The sequence below is a fragment of the Malus domestica genome, chromosome 05 (genome assembly GCF_042453785.1).
Source record: "Malus domestica chromosome 05, GDT2T_hap1".
NCBI lineage: Eukaryota > Viridiplantae > Streptophyta > Magnoliopsida > Rosales > Rosaceae > Malus > Malus domestica.
This window is the reverse complement of record NC_091665.1, coordinates 12,168,656-12,189,364: the sequence shown is the minus strand read 5'-3', so window position 1 is coordinate 12,189,364 and position 20,709 is coordinate 12,168,656. Positions and strand designations below refer to the sequence as shown.

The window sequence follows — 20,709 nt, the reverse complement described above, 5'->3', positions numbered from 1 at the left end:
CAAACTCTCCTGCCTATGGTAAGAAGAAAAGTCAAAGGTATTAAAGATATGATTAATTACTAGATCTTATCTTTATACCTATCTAATTGAAGGTCTACTCCTTCAAGTAAGGAATCACAATCATATTTAATCAATGATATTACAAGATAATCTCATTCTCCATCAAGTAAGGACATTCTCGTCACTTAGTGGTAGTTCTTTCCCCACCCACCCAACATATGACTCACTTGGCCAATCAAATGATGATACATGTCAGGGCAAACCCCACACTTGTGGTTAGACCTAACTTTATAAATACGCCATTCTCCACCAAATTCTAATAAGCGCAAATAAGCTATAAACTATTTCGTTTTAGAGAAAATGATTTAGGCATTAGAGTTCCATTAGCCAAGCCCTCCCCCACCTTGTAGGCGAGTGTGCTCTTGGTCATAGATCAAACATGTTTATTTGACAAATACAATAATTATTCAGTAGCCTCACTAACCCAAAATAAATTTTGGGCTAAATTTTGCCCCAAAAATAAGTTTGGTTAAAACTCATATTTGACTTAAAAGTTAAGTTGAGGTGAATTTAAAATCTAGAATTGAACTTTTACTCCAAGAATTGAAATACATCTTAGAAAAAAAGAGCATTTTTAATATATTGAAAACTTCCCTATAGAATGCCGACTCTATATATAAATTCTCAAAAATATCAATTAGCACAAAAAGGTAGTTCCTCCAACGGAAGGACAACGAGTGATGTGAGCAAAATATTGTACAGGCGTTCACGGCGAGGGGCAACGCCGTATTTCCACCAACAAGATATTTTTCGCATCACTAAAATATCTAAACTAATAGTCTAATACCGTGACGAGCGGACCCACACCCAATCCGTCTCACTCCCTTCAATCAGGGTTCCGCAACGCACCAAAAGCCACCTCTCTATCCGCTCCCCGTTTGGTGACGGTGATAACTTTCCCCGCCATACAAAAGATTAAAAATATCAAAACAAACCAACCGACGACGTGTCAAAAATTCAGGGATAGGGAAATTGTAAAACGCGTAACCAAACTCCGTGGGCTTGGACCTCGAATCCGAGTAACCAAACAGCAGGGAAATCGTAACCCTAGGCAAAGGGGCTCTCGAAACCCTATATAATCAGGTTTCGGGGGTAGCCGTCCTTCGTGCTCTCTCGTTCTTTTCTACCTTTCTCCTAAAATTACATATTCTTTGTTTTTCTGTTCTGGTAGCCATGGCCTCTGCGGAGATCGAGTACCGTTGCTTCGTCGGAGGGCTTGCGTGGGCCACCGACAATGAGGCGCTGGAGAGGGCCTTTTCTCAGTATGGTGAGATCATCGAATCGAAGGTCCGTTTGACGGAGAGATCGGATCTGACCCGATTCGGCCTCGGCCATCTGGCGTTCTGTTCTTCTCTCTGATCTGATTCTGTTTCTCTATGTGTTACTTGATCTATGATTCTCTGTTACTGTCTATGATTCTTATTATTACTCTCACAAGATCGGGTACGTTCATCTCAATCTTTCTCTCCCAAAGATTGAAGATCGATCGGTTCCTTTTTTTTGTTATTGCCTTTTAATTTTTGTTGTAATTACTGCGTGGATTTGTGGCTCTAATGCGATCCTGGTCTGTGTTTTCAGATCATCAACGACCGTGAGACTGGGAGGTCCAGGGGCTTCGGCTTCGTCACCTTCGGCAACGAGCAGGCTATGAGGGATGCAATCGAAGCCATGAACGGCCAGAACCTCGACGGCCGCAACATCACCGTCAATGAGGCTCAGTCTCGCGGATCTGGAGGAGGCGGTGGCGGAGGAGGCTACAGCCGCGGAGGAGGCGGTGGTGGATACGGAGGCAGTGGCGGGTACGGAGGCGGTGGTCGTCGTGAAGGCGGCGGAGGTGGCTACAGCCGTGGAGGTGGCGGTGGTGGATATGGCGGTGGCGGTGGTGGATATGGCGGTGGTCGTCGTGAGGGAGGATACGGAGGTGGTGAGGGTGGCTATTCCAGGGGTGGCGGTGGAGCTGAGGGCGGCAGCTGGAGAAGTTAAATTAGGGTTAAGATAGAGTATTTGGGGCTCTGGAATGTGTGATCTCTCTGGTTATGTGTTAGGGTTAGGGTTTGGATCAGGTAGTTGGTTTGTCTGTCTGCGATGGTGGTGGTGTCGGTGTCTCTTTCTGTTGTCGATAATTTTGATCGATGAAGGTGGTTCTATGTTACTTTCCGATGTATTTGCGGTTCCCAAAAGAGAAAAATATGGTGTTTGAGAAATGAAGTATCTCTGTTTTACTTTAATTTTCGTTAATCTGCGGCAATTAATTTTGAGTTGTGAAAATATTGGTAAAAACGGATTATACCAACCTATTGTAATTAAGCATATTCTCATGGACTCGTTAATATGTCAATTAACCAATGCAAGTCAATTCCCACAAGAACAGTAATGACGTTGTAAATTAATAATATGGCAATTAACCAATGCAAGTGTCTTATCCCACAAGAACAGTAATGACGTTGTAAACTAATTTGAGTAATTCTGTTGGTCTGCTAGTAAGTTCACAACTAAAAATTTCTCACTACAACTATAAATTTCACACTACAAGGAATACTTGACCCCTAGGAAGACGGTACTCTAGAATCCAAGGCGGACGAGGATGTTGTGTACTTATAATGCCTAGTATTGATTCTGCGGTTATTTGCAATTGACTCCATTTAAACCCAACCATGAACCGGTTATTGAGCGGAAGTGAATCATGGAGTGGAACAAAGTAAAATCATCGAACCTGAGCTCGACAAACTAAAGAACGCTAACTTTATTATCAAAGTTCATCACCCATAATGCTTGGCTAATGTAGTCTTTGTGCAAAATAAAAATGGCAAGTAGAGGGTCTGTGTGGACTTCATAGACTTGAACAAAGTATGCCCCAAGGCTCCTGATTCACTACCTTGGATAGACGACTTGAACAAAGTATGCCCCAAGGCTCCTGATTCTCTACCTTGGATAGACTTGTTAGTCAATTCCACAACTACCACTAAATACTACGAATGAGTTGTATTTCTCTTCACTTGTAAGTGAAAAAAAAAAAAAATCCACATCAGGGCACGTACTGCTAAGTTTCTTGGATGCATGCTTCGGTTACAACTAGATTAAGATGTACGAACCAAACAAGAAAAAAACATCTTTCATCATTTATAGAGGTACTTACTGTTATCGCGTATGCCTTTCAGACTTAAAAATGTAGGCGTAACCTATCAAAGACTAGTTAAGTGTATTTTCAAAGAAGAAATTGGGAAGACAATGGAGGTGTACGTTGTCGACATAGTAGTTAAGAGCAAAGAAAAGAAGGATCATCTGACCCACCTCCAAGAATCCTTGGACCTACTCTGAAATTACAACATCAAGCTCAATACAGAAAAGTGCACCTTCAGGGTGGCGTTAGGGAAATTCTTAAGTTATCTGGTCACAAAGCGTGGAATTGAAGCCAATCTGGGCCAGATAAGAGCCATCATGGAAATGAAATCGCCTCGGACAGTGAAAGAAATCCAAAGTCTAACCGAAAGAGTAGTCGCTCTTAGTCGATTCCTCACACGGTCCATTAACAAGCGCAGGCCGTTCTTCACCGAGATCAAGAAAGACAAGGGTCGACTTTGGACCGATGAATGCGAAGAGGCCTTTACAAAACTGAAGGAGTATCTGTAAAATTCGCCACTCCCGCCCAAACCTGTCGATGAAGATGACCTGTATTTGTACTTGGCAGTGTCAAAATGTGCAATCAGTGCAGATTTGGTATCAACAGCTAGAAAACTCTGGCCCTACTTTCAATCATTCTAAATCATTTACATGACAGAGTACTTGCTTCGATCTATCCTACATAACATCGTCCAGATTGACCAAGTGGGTCATCGAAATAGGATAATACGAATTCATCTATCGGTGCAAGATTTCAATTAAAGCCCAAGCACTTGCCGACTCAGTCACCGAATTTACTCCAGCTAGACAAGATGTCTCATCCTTCGCAGATCCACAAAAAAAAAACACTCGAGAATCCTCGTTGCTAGAAAATCCATGTGGATGGATCATCAAATGTGAACAAAGCAGGGGCATAAGGCATTAACAACTAAAGATACTACTCGTCCACCATGAGGCAAGATACTTTGGATTGCGCACAAAGTATGACTTGTCACTTCTCCACATCAGATCAGGTTGTACTACAACAAAGGGGTCAAATCTCAAAGCTTTCAAGTTTCAGATCTTATCCTAGGACAAGTCTTCGAGAACACCAAGGTGCCAAGATAGGGCAAGTTTGGGACAAATTAGGAAAGGTTGTACAAAGTCGTCGGGATAGGAGGTTATGGAACATACAACCTTGCACACATGAATGGAGTTCCGATCACCAAAAGATGGAGTATCCCCAAGCTCCGGTGGAATTATTAAAAATCGGATTGCTATTCGTCTACTTGTAAATTTGGAGAAACATCTCCAAAGCCTGCCTAAGTTAAAGCACCTTTGTCAAAGATGAACCCCGATGTAAAACACGTTGTTTCATCTTTCATTAGAACTACACTAGTGATTTGATTCTCTTTTCCAGAGATATGTCTGGATTCAATCAAACCTTCATAAAACCCCTTCTTTTAAAATAAGAATTTAGTTTGATCATCACGCGACTTTTGTTTATCCAATCTTGATTTTCTTTTTTGGTGGTATAAGCAATCCCCCAATATCCCAAATATCACTCAGCTTTGAAACTCTGCAAAAGTGCAAATACGAAAAATTCAAAAGTATTAGTGTTAGAGGAGTCTCATATAGCCCATTCTGTGGGATCCCGATTAGCAGCTTATGAGGCTCGAGCCATATTAAGCACTAGTACAATAGGCAGACTACAGACATAGGGACATGACCCCCATGAAGTTTCTATTGCACATCTGGCCTCTAGAAAGTTTATGCAACCTAAGGATTGTGGGTTATAAACTTCAAAATTGGGCTCTGCCCATTCGAGAGAATAATCGAAAGGGCGATTTGGAAATCATCTGAGTGGTGACTCTGAACACCGACCTTGAGTACGATTACTTCTCTTCTTGACCATTGTACTAAGTCAAGTATGCTCTATTAGGGCTGGGCACAGGCCGGGGCGGGCCGGGCCCAACCTAAGTTTGTAGGAACCGGAGCTTAAACGAAACGGGCTGGGACGGGGCGGGGATTGGATTTTCTAGTATAGGAACCGCACATTACCCGGCCCGGTTGAAACGGGCCGATTCGGGCCGGGTCCACGGGTACCCTTTTTTTTTTTTTTTTTTTTTTTTTAACAGCACGGATTGCAAACTGCTCAGATTGCAATTTGCAACTGCACAATTACAGTGACACTGCATTTGTGCAGATTTTGCACAAATTCACCATATGGGTATCTCACTAACAGTTTACTTTACCTGCACTTCACTATGAATTATATTTCTCTCCCGAAAAGACTTTAATTTCGAAAACCCAAAAAACCAACCCATGTGGTTTTCTCACAACTTAGAGGAAACGGAAAGGGCAAAGAAATACAAAGCAATTGGTTTCTTGCCATAAATATGATAACAATAAGATTTCCAATTGTATGCTTTGCTCCCTAAATTAAAATTTTGCAATTTAATCCACTAGAGAAATTTCAGAAAAGGAATTTAACTTGCGAGCTCCAGAAATGTTAAATATTTTCCTTGATTTTCTCGGGAAACAAACAAACCGCGAAACTACAAAATCGGAAAATTTATTACTGAAAAAAAAACTAACAATTAACATTATAGCTAAACCAACTAAAAGATGTGACAATCCAATTAAGTAAGTAATAGAATCAAATTCGATCCTCGGCAACGGCGCCAGAAACTTGTTTGCGAAAATTAGATAACCGAAATTAGTCTCATATAAGCACGGATATCGTCCCACAGAGATCAAATTGATTCTAAAATATTACTAACTAAATTGAAACAAATCATAGTGGAGAAGCTTTAATGGAAAATATATAAAACTTTGAAATTAAAATAAAATAAAGCTTGAAAATTAAATGCATGTAAATTATAAATTGAAAACATAAGAAAAGAAGACCTAGGGCATCTAAATTCACCGTAACCAATTCTACTCAATTCCCTTAATATGTTATACTCAAGTAGTTCCCCAATATTGACGATCGATTTCCCCTAAATTATTCAACGGCCATGGCATCTGGTTGCATCAAAAGTATCCTTACATGTTAACCCTCTATGACATCTAGATGGATTTAAACAAATAAGAACCCATTAAGATCTATGGAAATCGTTGGAAAATCACACAAACCCTAATTGCATGGCATCTACAAATAGATTATGGTATCAATTGCAAGAAGCTAAACCGAAGTTAAGTATGGCATCTACTCTAACTTGCATCAAATCAACTTAATTTAAACCTAGATGGTGATCAAGCATCTAAATAAAAATCAAGCGCATTACAATTAGCAAAAGATACTCAATAAAGATACAAAAAAAACTTGATAATAACAATGCCACAAGGCAATTAAGTATTCATGATTAGGCTACATCGTAGCCCAGCAAAGAAGAACTCCAAAGTAGCTCTCCTCTTTGCCGCAACTTTGTCACAGGCCCAAATTTTGAAATGGATTTTGTTTGGTGGATTGGTGGCTTAGTCTTCACAAGGAGAATAGATCTCCTTAATATAAAACCCATGGCAAGGGTATTCAAGGCTAATTGAAATCCAATTAAAACCCCACTAAACTCCTAAACATAATGGACTTTAAAACCTTATTAAGGAAAATTAAAAATAAATGGAAATAATAAAAACTAGAAATTAACTTCTCTCCTAAAGTCCATTGAATAGCATTCCCATGTCTATTTGATTCCAAAACTGCTCGGTTTCATCTTCTTGTTTTGGTTCAGTTAATTAGCCTCTTGCTCCAATGGAATTACTCTAGACAACTGAAAAACTTGTTTTTCACTCCTTTTTTGCATAAATTCAGTATTGAATGCCTATAAATTAAAACAATATAATTAGTGCTTTTAACCCATTCATATAGACAAAATCCAAAGGAAATATATGATAAGAATATATGAAAATATGCACCTATCAGCGGCTGGCCGACGCCGTGTGGGCTGAGACCCCACCTAACCTTCCTAGGCTAATTTGGATGCCCCAATTCCATATTTGACATCCAATTAACAAAATTCTATTGTTTGGGTATAATTTCGCTAAGGTCCGCCACTTGAACTTTATAGCAATCAATGATCTGACTGTTGGATTGACACCAAACTTTAATACATTATAGTATGTAATATTTGGGGACCATAGAAACTTACGGATATGGAATCTAAAGGGATCCTCCCAAATTGGATTTGTAAGTTCGTAAAATAAAACACTGACCACCACTTGAATTGTGATTGGCGGAGATCCGACCGTCAGATCGTGGTAAGATTCTAGTATGTTGTTTTAGAAGCATAATGTGGATCTTTGGAAGTTACAGATAAAAAAATCCAAGGTACGGATGTTCTAGATCGTGTTACGTAGTGTTGTAGACTTTACCGTTGACCTTTGACTGACAATTGACTTTTAGTCAATGGGTTTCAAATCATTCTAGAACATTTTTGGGGATGTGTTTAATGTAAGTTACGTGTTTTATCAATAAGAATTCAAAGACGTGATTTGATATTTGTTCTAGGCGACGATCATTCGTGACGCCTCGATATTCGTGCTAGGAGTTGTTGTGCGGACTTCAGGTGAGTAGGTCTTTTCTTTTACATAACATATATATATATATATATATATATATATATATATATATATATATAATTATTAGTTTCCATTTATACATTTTATAAGGAGTTTTCCACAATATGCCTAGATTAGCGTGGTGCTTATAAGATTAGCTCATTGATAGAAATTATGAAGTTATGCTACATCCTACGGGATGTACAGGTATGAGTACTATTATTGATGCCATAATTATATGTATATCTATGAATGATATTATGCTAATTAGAACTATCGAATCATTATGGCATGACTATATTTGTGTTATCTACTCATTGATTGCTGCACCTGGTGTTAGTGCTCACCCAGGGCCAGGGCCAGTCTTTCACGTGTATGTTCCCATCCGCATCGCATGCTCGCCATGGATCCAAGTAGGTGCCAGTCCTATCGTACAGGTTACAATGGGCAACTCCGACTTGTATGTGACCACGAATAGCACCAGTCTTCATGTGGTTGTAGCACTAGAGCGTATATTATGATTACAACCAGTCCTATTCATGTCAGAAATCCTCTGCATGAACTCGTGTGTCAACATAAATTGATGAGCACCTAATTTTATTATTCTATTGTTGTGATATTGTGATTTGGCGTATTTATGGATTTATTGTTGATTTACATTTGATTTCATACTTATACGTAGTATGATTTTTTGGAAACTATACAGGTTTTACAGTGAGGGATTAGTATGTTTAGAAAATAAATGTGTTTTATAAACTTTATTTTTTGGCCCACTTATCCTTGTTTTTCGCCGATCCAGGTTATAGTAGTAGTTGAGCTTTCATATCGATTAGGACTCTTGGCAAATCTCAATATAAGTGGTTATCTCCAACGGTATAGTTCTCAATTCACTCCACTGTACTTATTTATACTCTGACGTCACGTGTGAAATGGGTTCATTCCCGCTCACCAACGCACTCTTATATTTAGGCACTTTTAGGTTTAAATTTATTCACATTTTCCACATCACTACACTATATGGCTTCGTCACCTTCCAAGTGTCGGCCAACACAACTCGATTCGGAGTCCTAGTGGACATTCTCGGTGGAGGTGTGTCAACCGTGTTGACAAAAAAAGTTAACATAGGTTCAAGAACCGGACCAAACAGTTCATACCGGTTTTGGTTTTCATGTTGGCGGGACGATTAGAAATGGAACCATGAATGTATATAATTAATTGAGTTTTGAAAATTTTGTAAATTTGAACTGTTTGATCATGTTTCTTAATAAGAGTGCTTCAGTATTTTATTTCTAGATTGTTAAATTAATAACCATAATGGGTTTGGTAAGCTAAATTTGTGAGTTATGTGTTTGTCTTTGGTGCCATTAAATTTTTAAATCTTCTTCTATTGTAGTTCATCATTTTTTATGACTGGTCATGCATGTTCTTTGTTGTGTGATCCAATTACTATCTTTTACTAAAAAATCCTTTGCCTTTTTTATGTGCTCTAAATATATGTTTGCAAGATTCAAATGATTTATTTTTCGAAACTGTGAATTGGCATGAACCGAACCGAAACCGTCGTGAACTGAACCGTATGGTTTTAGAAATAAATTTAGGCAGAGCCACTTCGAACCGAATCATTAATATATCCTGTTCCAGTTCCGATTTGAGGGTGGAACTGAACCGTGTCCACCCCTACTTTCAGATACATAGTTAGCTGCAATTGTTAGACCATGATTTTCCAGGGCCAGAGTTAGACAATCAAAATACATATACCTCAAAAGTCTGGTGATGGACTTAACAGCTTTGGACCTATCAAGCTGCACAAATGGACCAATGATGCCACCATCATCCTGTATTCAGAAAGGTAGGAGAAGTTTGTTGACTTTGCGGAGATTGACTGTTCTTATTCCGCAACATACAAAGACTTGCTGTGATTAGGGATCAAATAAGTTTCTTATATTCTTGGAGATTCCTACAATCTATGGATTCTAATCACACTCTTAAGACGATGCAACATCTACTCCTACATATCCTGATGGATTCTCCTGGTTGAATACGAATTTTATATCCTAAAAAGACTTTCTCTCGACTAGTATATATACACCTTTTAGGGTTCATCTCAAGTAACTTATTTATTGCATACTCTATTTCTTGCCCACTACTTGAGTCTCATAAATTTCTTACTAATTTGACTGTGAGAGAGGCCTTTGGCCGGTACCCCACCAATGCCAAGGTGAGCTTATAATCGTTTCCTCTTTTACAAACAGTTGAGTTTGTGCTTCTCTGCACACAATAGTGTGTGTATTTAGTTCCAACAACTAATCTCAGTTTTTAACACCGTTTTAAAGAGCCCTCCATCCAAATCAATCGATTCATCCATAAAAAGCCACAGAGCCACGACCATTGCTCTATGCTTTCACCGATACTCAACACTAATAAACATTAACTCGTTAAAGTTTGAAAATTGTGGCTCGTAAGGAGCAATGTTTGGCTTGAGCAAAAGACTTGCGATTAATGAATTTCGGCGCAAGCAACCAACACTTGCGTTTGGGCTGGAGTGAACTAGGCTGTAGTCCAATACAAGACTTTGGCCCAAAGGATCTAGTCAGCTCTTGTTAAATCAATAAGCCCAAAAGCAACCTAATATAAATCATCTTCAAGTACAACTAAGCCCATTACCTCTTTTCTGATTTATCTTTCAAGTTTGTGTTGTTGCTTCCATTATTAAATTGGTGGCTGCTGATCTGCATTATTTTTTTTTTTTTTGGAACAACGATATTATATTTACTAAAGGGTGAGAGTGGACTAAACCTCATGATGGGTTAGCAAATTTGGTTCAAATTCGTTTTTGGCAAGAATTGAATCTAAAACTTCCTACTTATAAGTAAGAGGAATACTACTAAACCGTAATATTAAATGATGTATTTTGCTTTCTTTTTGTTACTTCAGATTAGCCCATTCTTTTGGGAATTCCTAATTTTGCTTACACATGCATTATGGACAAATATTATATCAATGGCATACAGTGGTTTACACGTGTATGTATCATCCGATTTCACATAAAAAATGTTTCCAATCCGTAAACATAGTACAAATCGTTTACTTTATAATTAGTAACATGTATGAACGGACATTAAATAGCTCACAATCGTGTATGCATGCATGTGTATCATTCAAGCTCACATGTGGCTAACCTTATTTGAAATGTTTAATTTTTTTGTAGTCTCTTGAACATTTTAACTATTTATCCTTGCAAGGGTCATTTGATAATCTTATTTTTAAAAATTGAAATTTTGTTTGGTAACTATTCTTAGTTTTAAATTTTTAAGAAAATGAAAACTAAAAACTACTTTCTTGAATTTTTAAAATTTGGCCTTAAGTTTTCACTTTTTAGTTTTTAATTTTCATTTTTTTTAAACTAAAAGTAATTACCAAACAAATTTCAGATTTTAGCAATGTTCTAAAAAAGGGCTTAGGCGGCCGCCTAGGCACTAGGTGGTGGTGAGCCGATGCGTTTTCTTGCAAATCAGTTGGAAAAATCGGATGGGCTCTAGGTGGCTAGGCGGGGCTAGGAGGTTTTTTTTAATGAAATTAAAAAATAAAAAAAATAAAAAATCCTATCTAAGTCTAAGTGGTTTAAAATTGTGAACTTGTTGTACATGTGTCATCCTACAATACTCCTTAATATGGTTATTTGGCATATATGCTTAATGTGTTTTTAAATTTTGGACTTGTTGGATACTCTTTTTACATTTTTTTTTTCATTTTTTTATTATCTTATCCATAGATTTCATACAAGTATAATTTTTTGTAAGTGTCAATATGCACTTATTTACAAGATATACAAGAAATTTACCTAAATCTGCCTAGGCCGCCTAGGTACCCGCCTAGACCCTACCCAGCAGCCTAAGCGCTAGGCGCCAGCCCGCCACCCGACTAGCGCCTAGCGTATTTTAGAACTTTGATTTTTAGTTTAAGAAAAAATGAAACAAAAAAACTGAAATAAAATAGTTATCAAACGTCCCTAAGTCAACTGATTTGTGATGGGCTTATTGCATCTGCAAATACAGATGCCATCTTTAATAGATTCAGTCATGCATCATCATACAAATGAAGTTGTTGCTAAGCCTGGAAATAATTTAGTAGGGAGTAATGCTAGGTAAATTAAGTTTGTGAACTAAATTTGCACATTAAAAAATATGTCACTGTATAAATAAGCACGTTAATTAGTTGTCATGCCCTGATCCTGACATACGTTCAGGATCGACACGTGACAACAGCAAATACCCGTATCTCTGACATACCCCGCCTCCAGGATATGTACAAAGCCTAATTCAAGATCCAAATCACATAGAAATTTTTGTATACTTTATGGCTGCATCTAATCTCCTCGTTAAATTGCCTACGTACCCTCAATAGGGATCAAGTCATTCGTAGTTCACTAAGCCAACAAACACACCATCATCATGTGTTACATTTCCCTCTAAACTATAGCAAATCACCAAACAACCAACAACATAAATTCAAAAACTAAAATCAAATTAATCCATACTTAATCATAATTTAGCATGGATCTATGAAGCACTCATCTTTTGTACACTTCATTGAATGTGCCACCACATAGCTGCTTCATAAACATCCATCTTGAAAACTAAATGACTAACCCAAGATGCTGGATAACTTAATAAATAATGGTACAAATGTAATGGAAAAGGAACCATTAGAAAGAGCCTACCTTGTGAAATCATATCCGAAGATTTCATTTCATATGTTATATATATTTATATATATATATATATATATATATATATATATATATATATATATATATATGTAGAGAGAGAGAGAGAGAGAGAGAGAGAGAGAGAGAGAGAGAGCATATATACTTCTAATGGAATGCTTTTGGTTAATTATACTTTAGCACAGTGCCATACCCTACAGCCGATCCTCTCAATCTCGGAGGAAACTACCTCTGCTACATCTTTCTCAAACCATTTAATCAAGTGTATGTCATGAACAGATTATCACATTGATCCAAAAGGAACTATAAATGGGTATCAAATAATATGAACCAATAGTCATTTCAACTTTTATACCGAAGCAGCCCATTCAGCTTTTGTATAGATGACAAATAAAAACAAGCAATTGCATAATACTAGTCATGAAAAACAGGGCTAATATATGACATTTAATTGACTACACCCAATAATTGATGTCATACAAAATATCACTTTTAGGTATTATATCAACTAGGGTTTAGGTATTGGCACATACAGCAACTGCATAGAAGACTAATTTCCCATAGTAGCATCCAAATAAATGACCATATAAGGAATCAAGAGTATCAGAGAATAATTACCAAGGCTTTCCACCCATTCGATAACAACATACAAAACCATGTTTATTTCATGATTCAGACCCACCTTCTTTGACCCTCTTCTTCCTTTTCTCATCCTTGCCTTCTCTGTCACCCTTTCTCCCTCCTTCAGTTCTAGTTGTCTTGTGTCTCCACTTACGCAACTGGATTGAAGCTGGGGTGTAGAGTCGATCTATACCATAGGAAGATGAGGTTGGAAGGTGGAGGAAAGCAAGATGTGATAGTGATCGACGATGAGATGAATTTGGGAGAGGTGGTGGAAAGTGACAACTTCTTTCCCTACACAACCCCCAACCAAAAATGAGATAGAGAGGGAAGAAAGAGTTCTCCCGAGTTCTCTTTGTGACAGTCCGTCCCTGATTTTAAAATTTTTTAAAGTTTTAATAAAGGATTTTACAAAAATGCCCCTTGAGGCACGCGCATTATTCGAGGTTAATCATTATGTCGTGCCATCTAAGATTTGTTTTCTTGACATATCCTCGTAATACTTGTCGCTACGGACGCGTGGATGCAGACGGTTCGTTATTTGGAGTTATAACGAAAAAGATTTTAAAGTTTGAAGTTTGGGCATTTTATAAATTTTATTATTAAAATTTGGATGGCCCAGATTTAATGAAGAATTAAATGGATGTCTTGGATGTAAGGAAAACAAAAATAAATAAATATAAGTGAAAGAAGGTTTTTGTGTGTGTGTGTGCGTGAGAGGAAGAAACAGAGGAAGGAGATTGGGCATAAATGCCCAATCGGGACAAGAAAGAAGAAGACATCAAGAGGGATTGAGAGAGGGAGAAGCCGACCAATCGGAACAGAGGAAAGGAGGAAAGGAGAGAGGGCGAGAAGCGGAGGAGAGAAGATCAGAAAACGGGTTTTCCCCCAACCCGTTTACCCGCGACACCCACACCCAAATTCCGGCAATTTTCACCGGATTTCTCACAAATTGGATCAAGGTACCACTTCCAATCAACACCTAGGCCTTCCCTCTTCATGTTTCACCCCAAAAATCATGAACTTTCGTGGTGATTTCACGAAGAACACCCACACGGGTGCCGCGACCTTCTTGTCCAGATTCTTCAAATCTTGAAATCTTTTCTTTCAATTACTAACACCATTAGTATTCCATTAGGACCTGGAACAAAGCCCAAGCTTTGATTTGGACGGTGGAGTTGATTTGAAGGTCGAATTGGAACTCACCCAATTCTAGGGTCCGCACGGAATTTGATGAATTTGAAGTGTTTCCAGGCCAAATTGGCCTTGGCCACAGGTATGAAAGTTTCTCTACTCATTGAGATCTTCGATTCTGTATTTTTTGAGAATTTTTGGAAATAGTTGAATTTTCCGGCGAGCCGGGGCGGCCCGTGGCCAATGGGCCGCCAATGTCATTCTTAGCATTTTTTTAAGGTTCTAGGTTCAGTTTTGATAATTGATGGACGTAAATTGAGTAATTGAACCTAAGTTCGTTTCGATTCGTGGTTAGGTGAAAATGTGAATTTACGATCCAACCGTCGGATCGTCGCCAAACTTTGATACGTTGTAATACGTAATATTTGAGGATTATAGGAACTTACGGATCAGGAATCCGATTTACGGATCCTTCGGAATTAGAGTTGTAAGTTCATAAAATAGAATGTTAACCGTCACTTGGTTTTGACAATTGACGGAGATCCGACCGTTGGATGGTAATGAAATTTTAGGATGATGTCCTAGAGGTATATTGTGGACCTCTAGAAGTTATGGATTTGAAATCTGAGTTGCAGATCTTCCGGATCGAACTACGTAGTGACGTGTCTTATATAAGTTATATATTCTATCGATATGAATTCTGAGGTTGGATTTGATTATCGTTCTAGGCGCTGATCATCATGACGCCTTGATGTGTGGTGCTAGGGAGTTGTTGGGCGAACTTCAGGTGAGTGGGCAATTTTTGTTTTTTGTATTACCTATATACTATTAATTGTCCCAGAAATTGAATTTATATGAAAGTATGTTTTCAATTGCCATGATGCATATTATAAATTATATGAATTGATATTGATGCATATATATATGTGAATTGGTGCTGTGGACGCACATGTGAGTATCAGGTGAGTTTATATGGTTTATATGAATGAATGATGATGTGAATTATGTTGAGAGCTCGTAACCTGCACCCCTGGTGTTAGTGCTTATGTTATTCACCCTGCATCACACGCTCACCTTGGATCCAAGTAGATGCTAGTCGTACAGACCACTAGAGGTGGTTCCGACATGCCAGTCGTACAGACCATTAGAGGGGTTCCGACTGGTAGGTGACCTTAGATTATGTGCACAGATGATTACTGAGAGAAGCACTAGAGCGTATTATTTCACCATCTTAGTCGTACAGACTACTATAGGTAGTTCCAACTTATGTGCAATGTAGTGCCGTACAGGTCACAGTTGGTGACTCCGGCAGGGCCGTACAGGTCACAGTTGGTGACTCTGGCTGGATGGGATATTGAGCTATAGAATCAGCCGTACAGGACCACTGTACGGTCTCCGGTTGATTTATTATTTCACCTGAATTATATTGATGCATTCACATTATATTTTGGCATATGGCTTGGCATGGCATATTCTTTCTGAAAAGCGTTGAAGGATTATAATTTGAGCTTTTGATGATATATATATATATATATATATATATATATATATATGTTTATATATTATTATGTTATTTTCTGGGAAAGTATACGGGTTTTACAGCGAGGGGCTAGAAATGTTTTCGAAAAACTTTGTTGTACTGACCCACTCAATTTTGTTTTGCACCCCTCCAGGTTCTAGTTAGCAAAGCTTTGGTGGCTATGAGGAATCCAGTGGTGTTCTGACAAAAGTCACAAAAGTAGGACCCCCCCTCGGGTGTTTCATCATAGTAATTGTATTTTTTAAGCTTCCAAACTGTGTAAATGGTTACGTCACACTCACGTGACGGCCAGCACGCCCTCTTTCGGGACGGGGTGTGTCACTCTCCCCTTCCTCAGAGAGAAACGTAGGAAAAAGAAAAGGCGTGGGTCCCTGGGCGTGGCCAAACATCCAAAATATCTTGGGCTAAACTAAATTTACAAAAGTACTCGTAAACTTGTTTATAAATTTCTCCTTCGTTAAAATCTCGTTTCACGGGCGGTTTTCACCCCACTTGCTCGTGAGATCGGACTTATCTAAAAATATTTAGTGTCGCCCTGTCTATGGATTTTAAATAACCAATTTCCAAACTTAACTCTTCGTAACTAGTTTAATTAAAATCTAAATTCAAATAAATTGCTATAAATTCCCCAAAAATAATATAAAATCTCAATAATATCAATATGTATTTTATAACAGTGAAATCCAGGAACGGGATTTCACATTGACAATTGAGTAATAATCCAGTCATCAACTTTCATGTTATTTAGCTTCCAAGATTTTGACTACCAATTTAGTTTCCCTAATATTACCCTTTAGAGCAGTTCATGCGTTGATAGCCTTCTCTGGGCTATAGGCAACCCAATCCCCTTAGTGAACAGTAACTGCCCAGGTGCATATCCACCTCTAGCCTAGGCAATTCGTATTAAAATATTAGTATTTTTTATTTTATAAAATAATAAAAAATAATTTTATTTTAATTTGGGATAATAATAAAAAGATTGGTTAAAAGTATTTGAAAATATTGAAATATGGTGTAAGGTTTATTTTTATTTTTAAATTAAGTTTTTATAATTTTTTGTATTTTTAATTAGTTTTTTTAATAGAGCTGATGTCACAATGACTTTAGCCTTGCGCCATTGCCCCTAGAGGATGGGCCTATCAATTTTTGCTTGGGTGACCAACTAGGCTCCCCTAGAGCCCAATGGATTGAATTGAGTTGGGAGTTTTTTTTTTTTTTTTTTTTTTGGGAGGGGATTTCACAGCCTATCTCCTAGGGGATTATTTTTTATTTTTTGTTAAATGATAAATTTGTTATATTAGATGTTAGATTAAGGAGTTTTTTTTTTTGTCAAATGATAAATTTGTTAAATTAGATGTTAGATTAAGGAAATAGGGGAGCCGATGTTTGAACTCACGCCATGGTACAAGAGCAACACTCCTCTACATCACTATGATAGAGGGCCACTTGCTATCCCCGAAGGAATTTGAACACATTGGAAGTCCTCTTAGTAGGTCAAAAGGTCAAAATCATGTCTATTTAGACTTCATCAAAAGATGGAGAGACGTGAACTGCTTAGGAAATGATTGACTTGAAAGGAGAGGAGGTCAACAAAAATTGATTGTCTTTGACATTTATAGTTGTTCTAACAATTGCATCCTACAATTTTTTTTTTTGTCACACGATAGATTTTGTTAGATTAGCCATCAACGGGATTCGAACTTACGCTGTCATGCAATGGCTCAACTCTTTTCCACCACTGTAATAAAGGGCAACTTGCACATCCTACAAATATTTAAGTATATAAAATAATGCTACAAAAATCTACAACTAACAGTTTATACTTTGTAATAATAACGTTGAGTTTTAGAAAAACAAAATTAACTCATCTTGGTGATGTGTCTCTAGATGCACTACAATGTAGGTGTCTATCTATCTACAACATTGCCCTAAACCAAAGAAAGAAATGAAAAGGAGCATCAATCCACCAGAAACAATTGCGTTGCCAAACTAAATCGTTTCTAATATATTTACAGCATACGCATCTCCGAAGCTCAATTCGTTGGTAGAAGCATTGAAATATATTTACAGACCCATTAAATCTATAGATAGTGCACAAGATTACAAAAACAAAATCATTGAGAATTCTTGTAAACGTAAGAAATCGGTCAAGCGTACCTAGGCATGACACTCAGATTCTCAATATTCCCCAACCCCCTCCCATTATGTCATAGCAGCTGCTATTCCTAAAGCAGAACTGCATGTGCTTAACCTAATTGCAAAAACAAAATGATAGATTCAGTAGACGTTAATGTGATGACCCGTCCCTAATTTTCCATGTAATTTTCTCCCTGAGTGTGTAAAATGACGTTTATGCCCTTGTTGGCAAAGTGACGTGGACATAGTTATTCGGTTTTAAATTATTTTTCTAGTTATCGTAATTAAATAGTACTCATTGTTACGAGTGCGTGAGCACCAGTTAGACACGAATCAGACTTGTAATGAAAAAGTTACATTTAGTTAAAGTGCATTAACAATGGGTAGATTTGTTCACGTGCATGTTAATTATTCAGTGTTGGAAACTACTATTTTTGATAAGTCATGTTAGATTACGTGGGATTTCAAATTGTACAAAATCTTATCCCTTTCTTTCTTTAAATCTGTCCCGTGCCCTACTCTACCTCACCACCAATCATTTCATTTCCCATATTTTCTTCCCTAATCAGACCACTCTCCTCTTTTTGACCAATCAGAAGACTCTCTCTCTCTCTCTCTCTCTCTCCTCTCTGCAACAACCAAGACTCATCATCAAACTTCACAGATCGAACCTAAAATCACCACCTTCATGTTCCTCTTATCCTCACGAGTCTATCCGTACAAAGCAATCTTAAAGTAATCAAGTTTTGAGTGTCCAACTCAGAGCAACTCAGAGCTCTAACTCAAGTGTACATTCCTCCATGCCTTTTCTGTTCGAGTTGCACGGTTTTGGAAGGTTTGGAGACATCTAGGTAACTCCCCGTGGCCACTAGCCTAGGTTTGAAGTGGAGCCAACGTGAGAACACATGAGTTTGAGACAACAAAAATAGGGCCAAGAGTTTCAAGGCTTTTTCAGTCTATTTTTGTCCGCTTTTTGGACTTTTGAGAGGTACAAACTTGTTCTCCTCTTCATGAGCTTCATTTCCATATAAAGTACGTCAAAAATGGTTGAGAAATGAAGAAGTTATGAAGTTTTAATTTTTTTTCCAGAAACTGGCGAACCAGATGATTGCGGCGAACAGTGGAGGACAACTGGAGAAGAAGGAGAATATTTCGTTAAAGTTAACGGAATATTCCGTCAAATCTGACGGAATATTCACTAGGGTTTCTGTCAATTTGTTAGGTGTTTGGCTTGCACATAGGCGCACGTGTGGCCGTGACCTAGCAGCTCGTGAGGGCGCGTTCGGCCTCCGGGCGGCGCATGCTTGACGTGTATGGGTCCGTGACATCAAGTTGAATGCTTTCGTATACTTAAACCCTCCATTTAAGCAAACTATAGGGAATTTTCCTAACCTTTTAGTGTATGTCCTAATTAATTAATTAGTAAAGTTATTTCACATATAGGTGAGACTTACCCCGAGAAGGTATGTGGACAAACAAGGCTAGGAGGCTACGATCCATCGACGTATCAGTGAGTGGGCATTTGTTTTTATATATTATATATAAAGTTTTATAGTTTCCACATGTGCTTTTGGATTGATTTCACGCCTATCATGCCATGCTTTATTTAATTTTAAAAATGCCATATGATTGTTGAGATTTTTATATATGATCATGGCATGTTCTTATACATATTACTTACTCATCATGCATGCTTGTACCGGTGTAGTACTCGCCCCGATCAGGGCTAGGCTTCACGTGTATGTTCATATCGCATCGCACGCTCACCTTGAATCCATTGTAGGTGCCAATCCTATCATACAAATTGCAATAGGCAACTCTGACTCATATATTATGATTACACCTGGTCTTGTTCATGTCAAATTCCCCCTGCATGAACTCGTGTGTTAGCATAGATTATTGAGCACCTGATTTTACTTATGCTACTGTTGAGATATTATGATTGGCGTACGTATTTATGGATTTATTGTTGATTTACAATTGATTTCATATTTATATGTAGTATGATTTTCTGGAAACTATACATGTTTTACGACGAGGGGTTAGTATGTTCAGAAATAAATGTGTTTTATAAACCTTTGTTTTTGCCCACTCACCCTTCTATTTTTCGCCCCTCCAAGACTTAGATAGTTGAATTCTCTGTGGTAGACGAGGAATCTCCGGCGGTTCTGACTTATCCCTAAATAAATGAAGGAACTTTTTCTAGGTTGAGTAATAAGTACTTAAACTAGTTTCGACTGCACTACTTATGCTATACTGTCATCTATGCTTTGAACAGTTGTATTTTTATGGGTTCTTCGCACTACTACGCACTCTCTACTTTAGTTTAAATTAAATAAATGTTAATTTTGGTTTAAATTTATGCATATTTTTATGCTTCCCTTTTCCTTTTTGGTTACGTCACCGTCGGATGTCGGCCAACATGCCTCGACTTCGGTTGGGGTGTGTCATTAATCTATTTACTTAACAAGTCAATCGAAATGCAAATTAGATTTAAATACCGAAAAAAATTCTTTGAATGTAAAATTCTACATTTATCTTTTGGTTATTCACTTATTGCTGTAAGTCTTCAAGTAAATAAATATCAAACTGTACTTCAATTGAATAGGTACAATTCTACAGTAGCCAAACGCTGCATAACCTCATAAGCAAGATAAAAAATACTAACCCCATGAATTAGTGAGCTTAATGACAAGATTAAAAAAATACTAAACGGAATCTTACCATCCACATTTTAATTCGATCACGACATAAAATGTATGCTGATGTGAAATAATCCAACACTCAAATTAAACTCTCTTGTTGTCAAATTGTAGTAAAGATGCAAGTAGGG

General features: G+C 37.7%; 1 protein-coding gene and 2 long non-coding RNA genes across 3 annotated transcripts; all 3 read left to right on the top strand.

Moving 5' to 3' along the window:
• The first annotated feature begins 929 nt into the window (after nt 1-929).
• On the top strand, nt 930-2,288 carry LOC103410879 (glycine-rich RNA-binding protein). The gene is made up of 2 exons (XM_008349529.4): nt 930-1,347; nt 1,639-2,288. The coding sequence occupies exons 1-2, from the start codon at nt 1,234-1,236 to the stop codon at nt 2,041-2,043; spliced, it is 519 nt and encodes a 172-aa protein (XP_008347751.1). The 5' UTR covers nt 930-1,233; the 3' UTR covers nt 2,044-2,288.
• An 11,550-nt stretch (nt 2,289-13,838) lies between these two features.
• On the top strand, nt 13,839-16,013 carry LOC139196388 (uncharacterized). The gene is made up of 4 exons (XR_011581229.1): nt 13,839-14,028; nt 14,205-14,342; nt 14,929-14,987; nt 15,874-16,013. It is a non-coding gene; the product is annotated as an uncharacterized lncRNA (long non-coding RNA).
• Nucleotides 16,014-18,403: 2,390 nt separating this feature from the next.
• LOC114823148 (uncharacterized) lies at nt 18,404-20,234 on the top strand. Its single transcript, XR_003771262.2, has 2 exons — nt 18,404-18,864; nt 18,966-20,234. It is a non-coding gene; the product is annotated as an uncharacterized lncRNA (long non-coding RNA).
• Nucleotides 20,235-20,709: the final 475 nt, after the last annotated feature.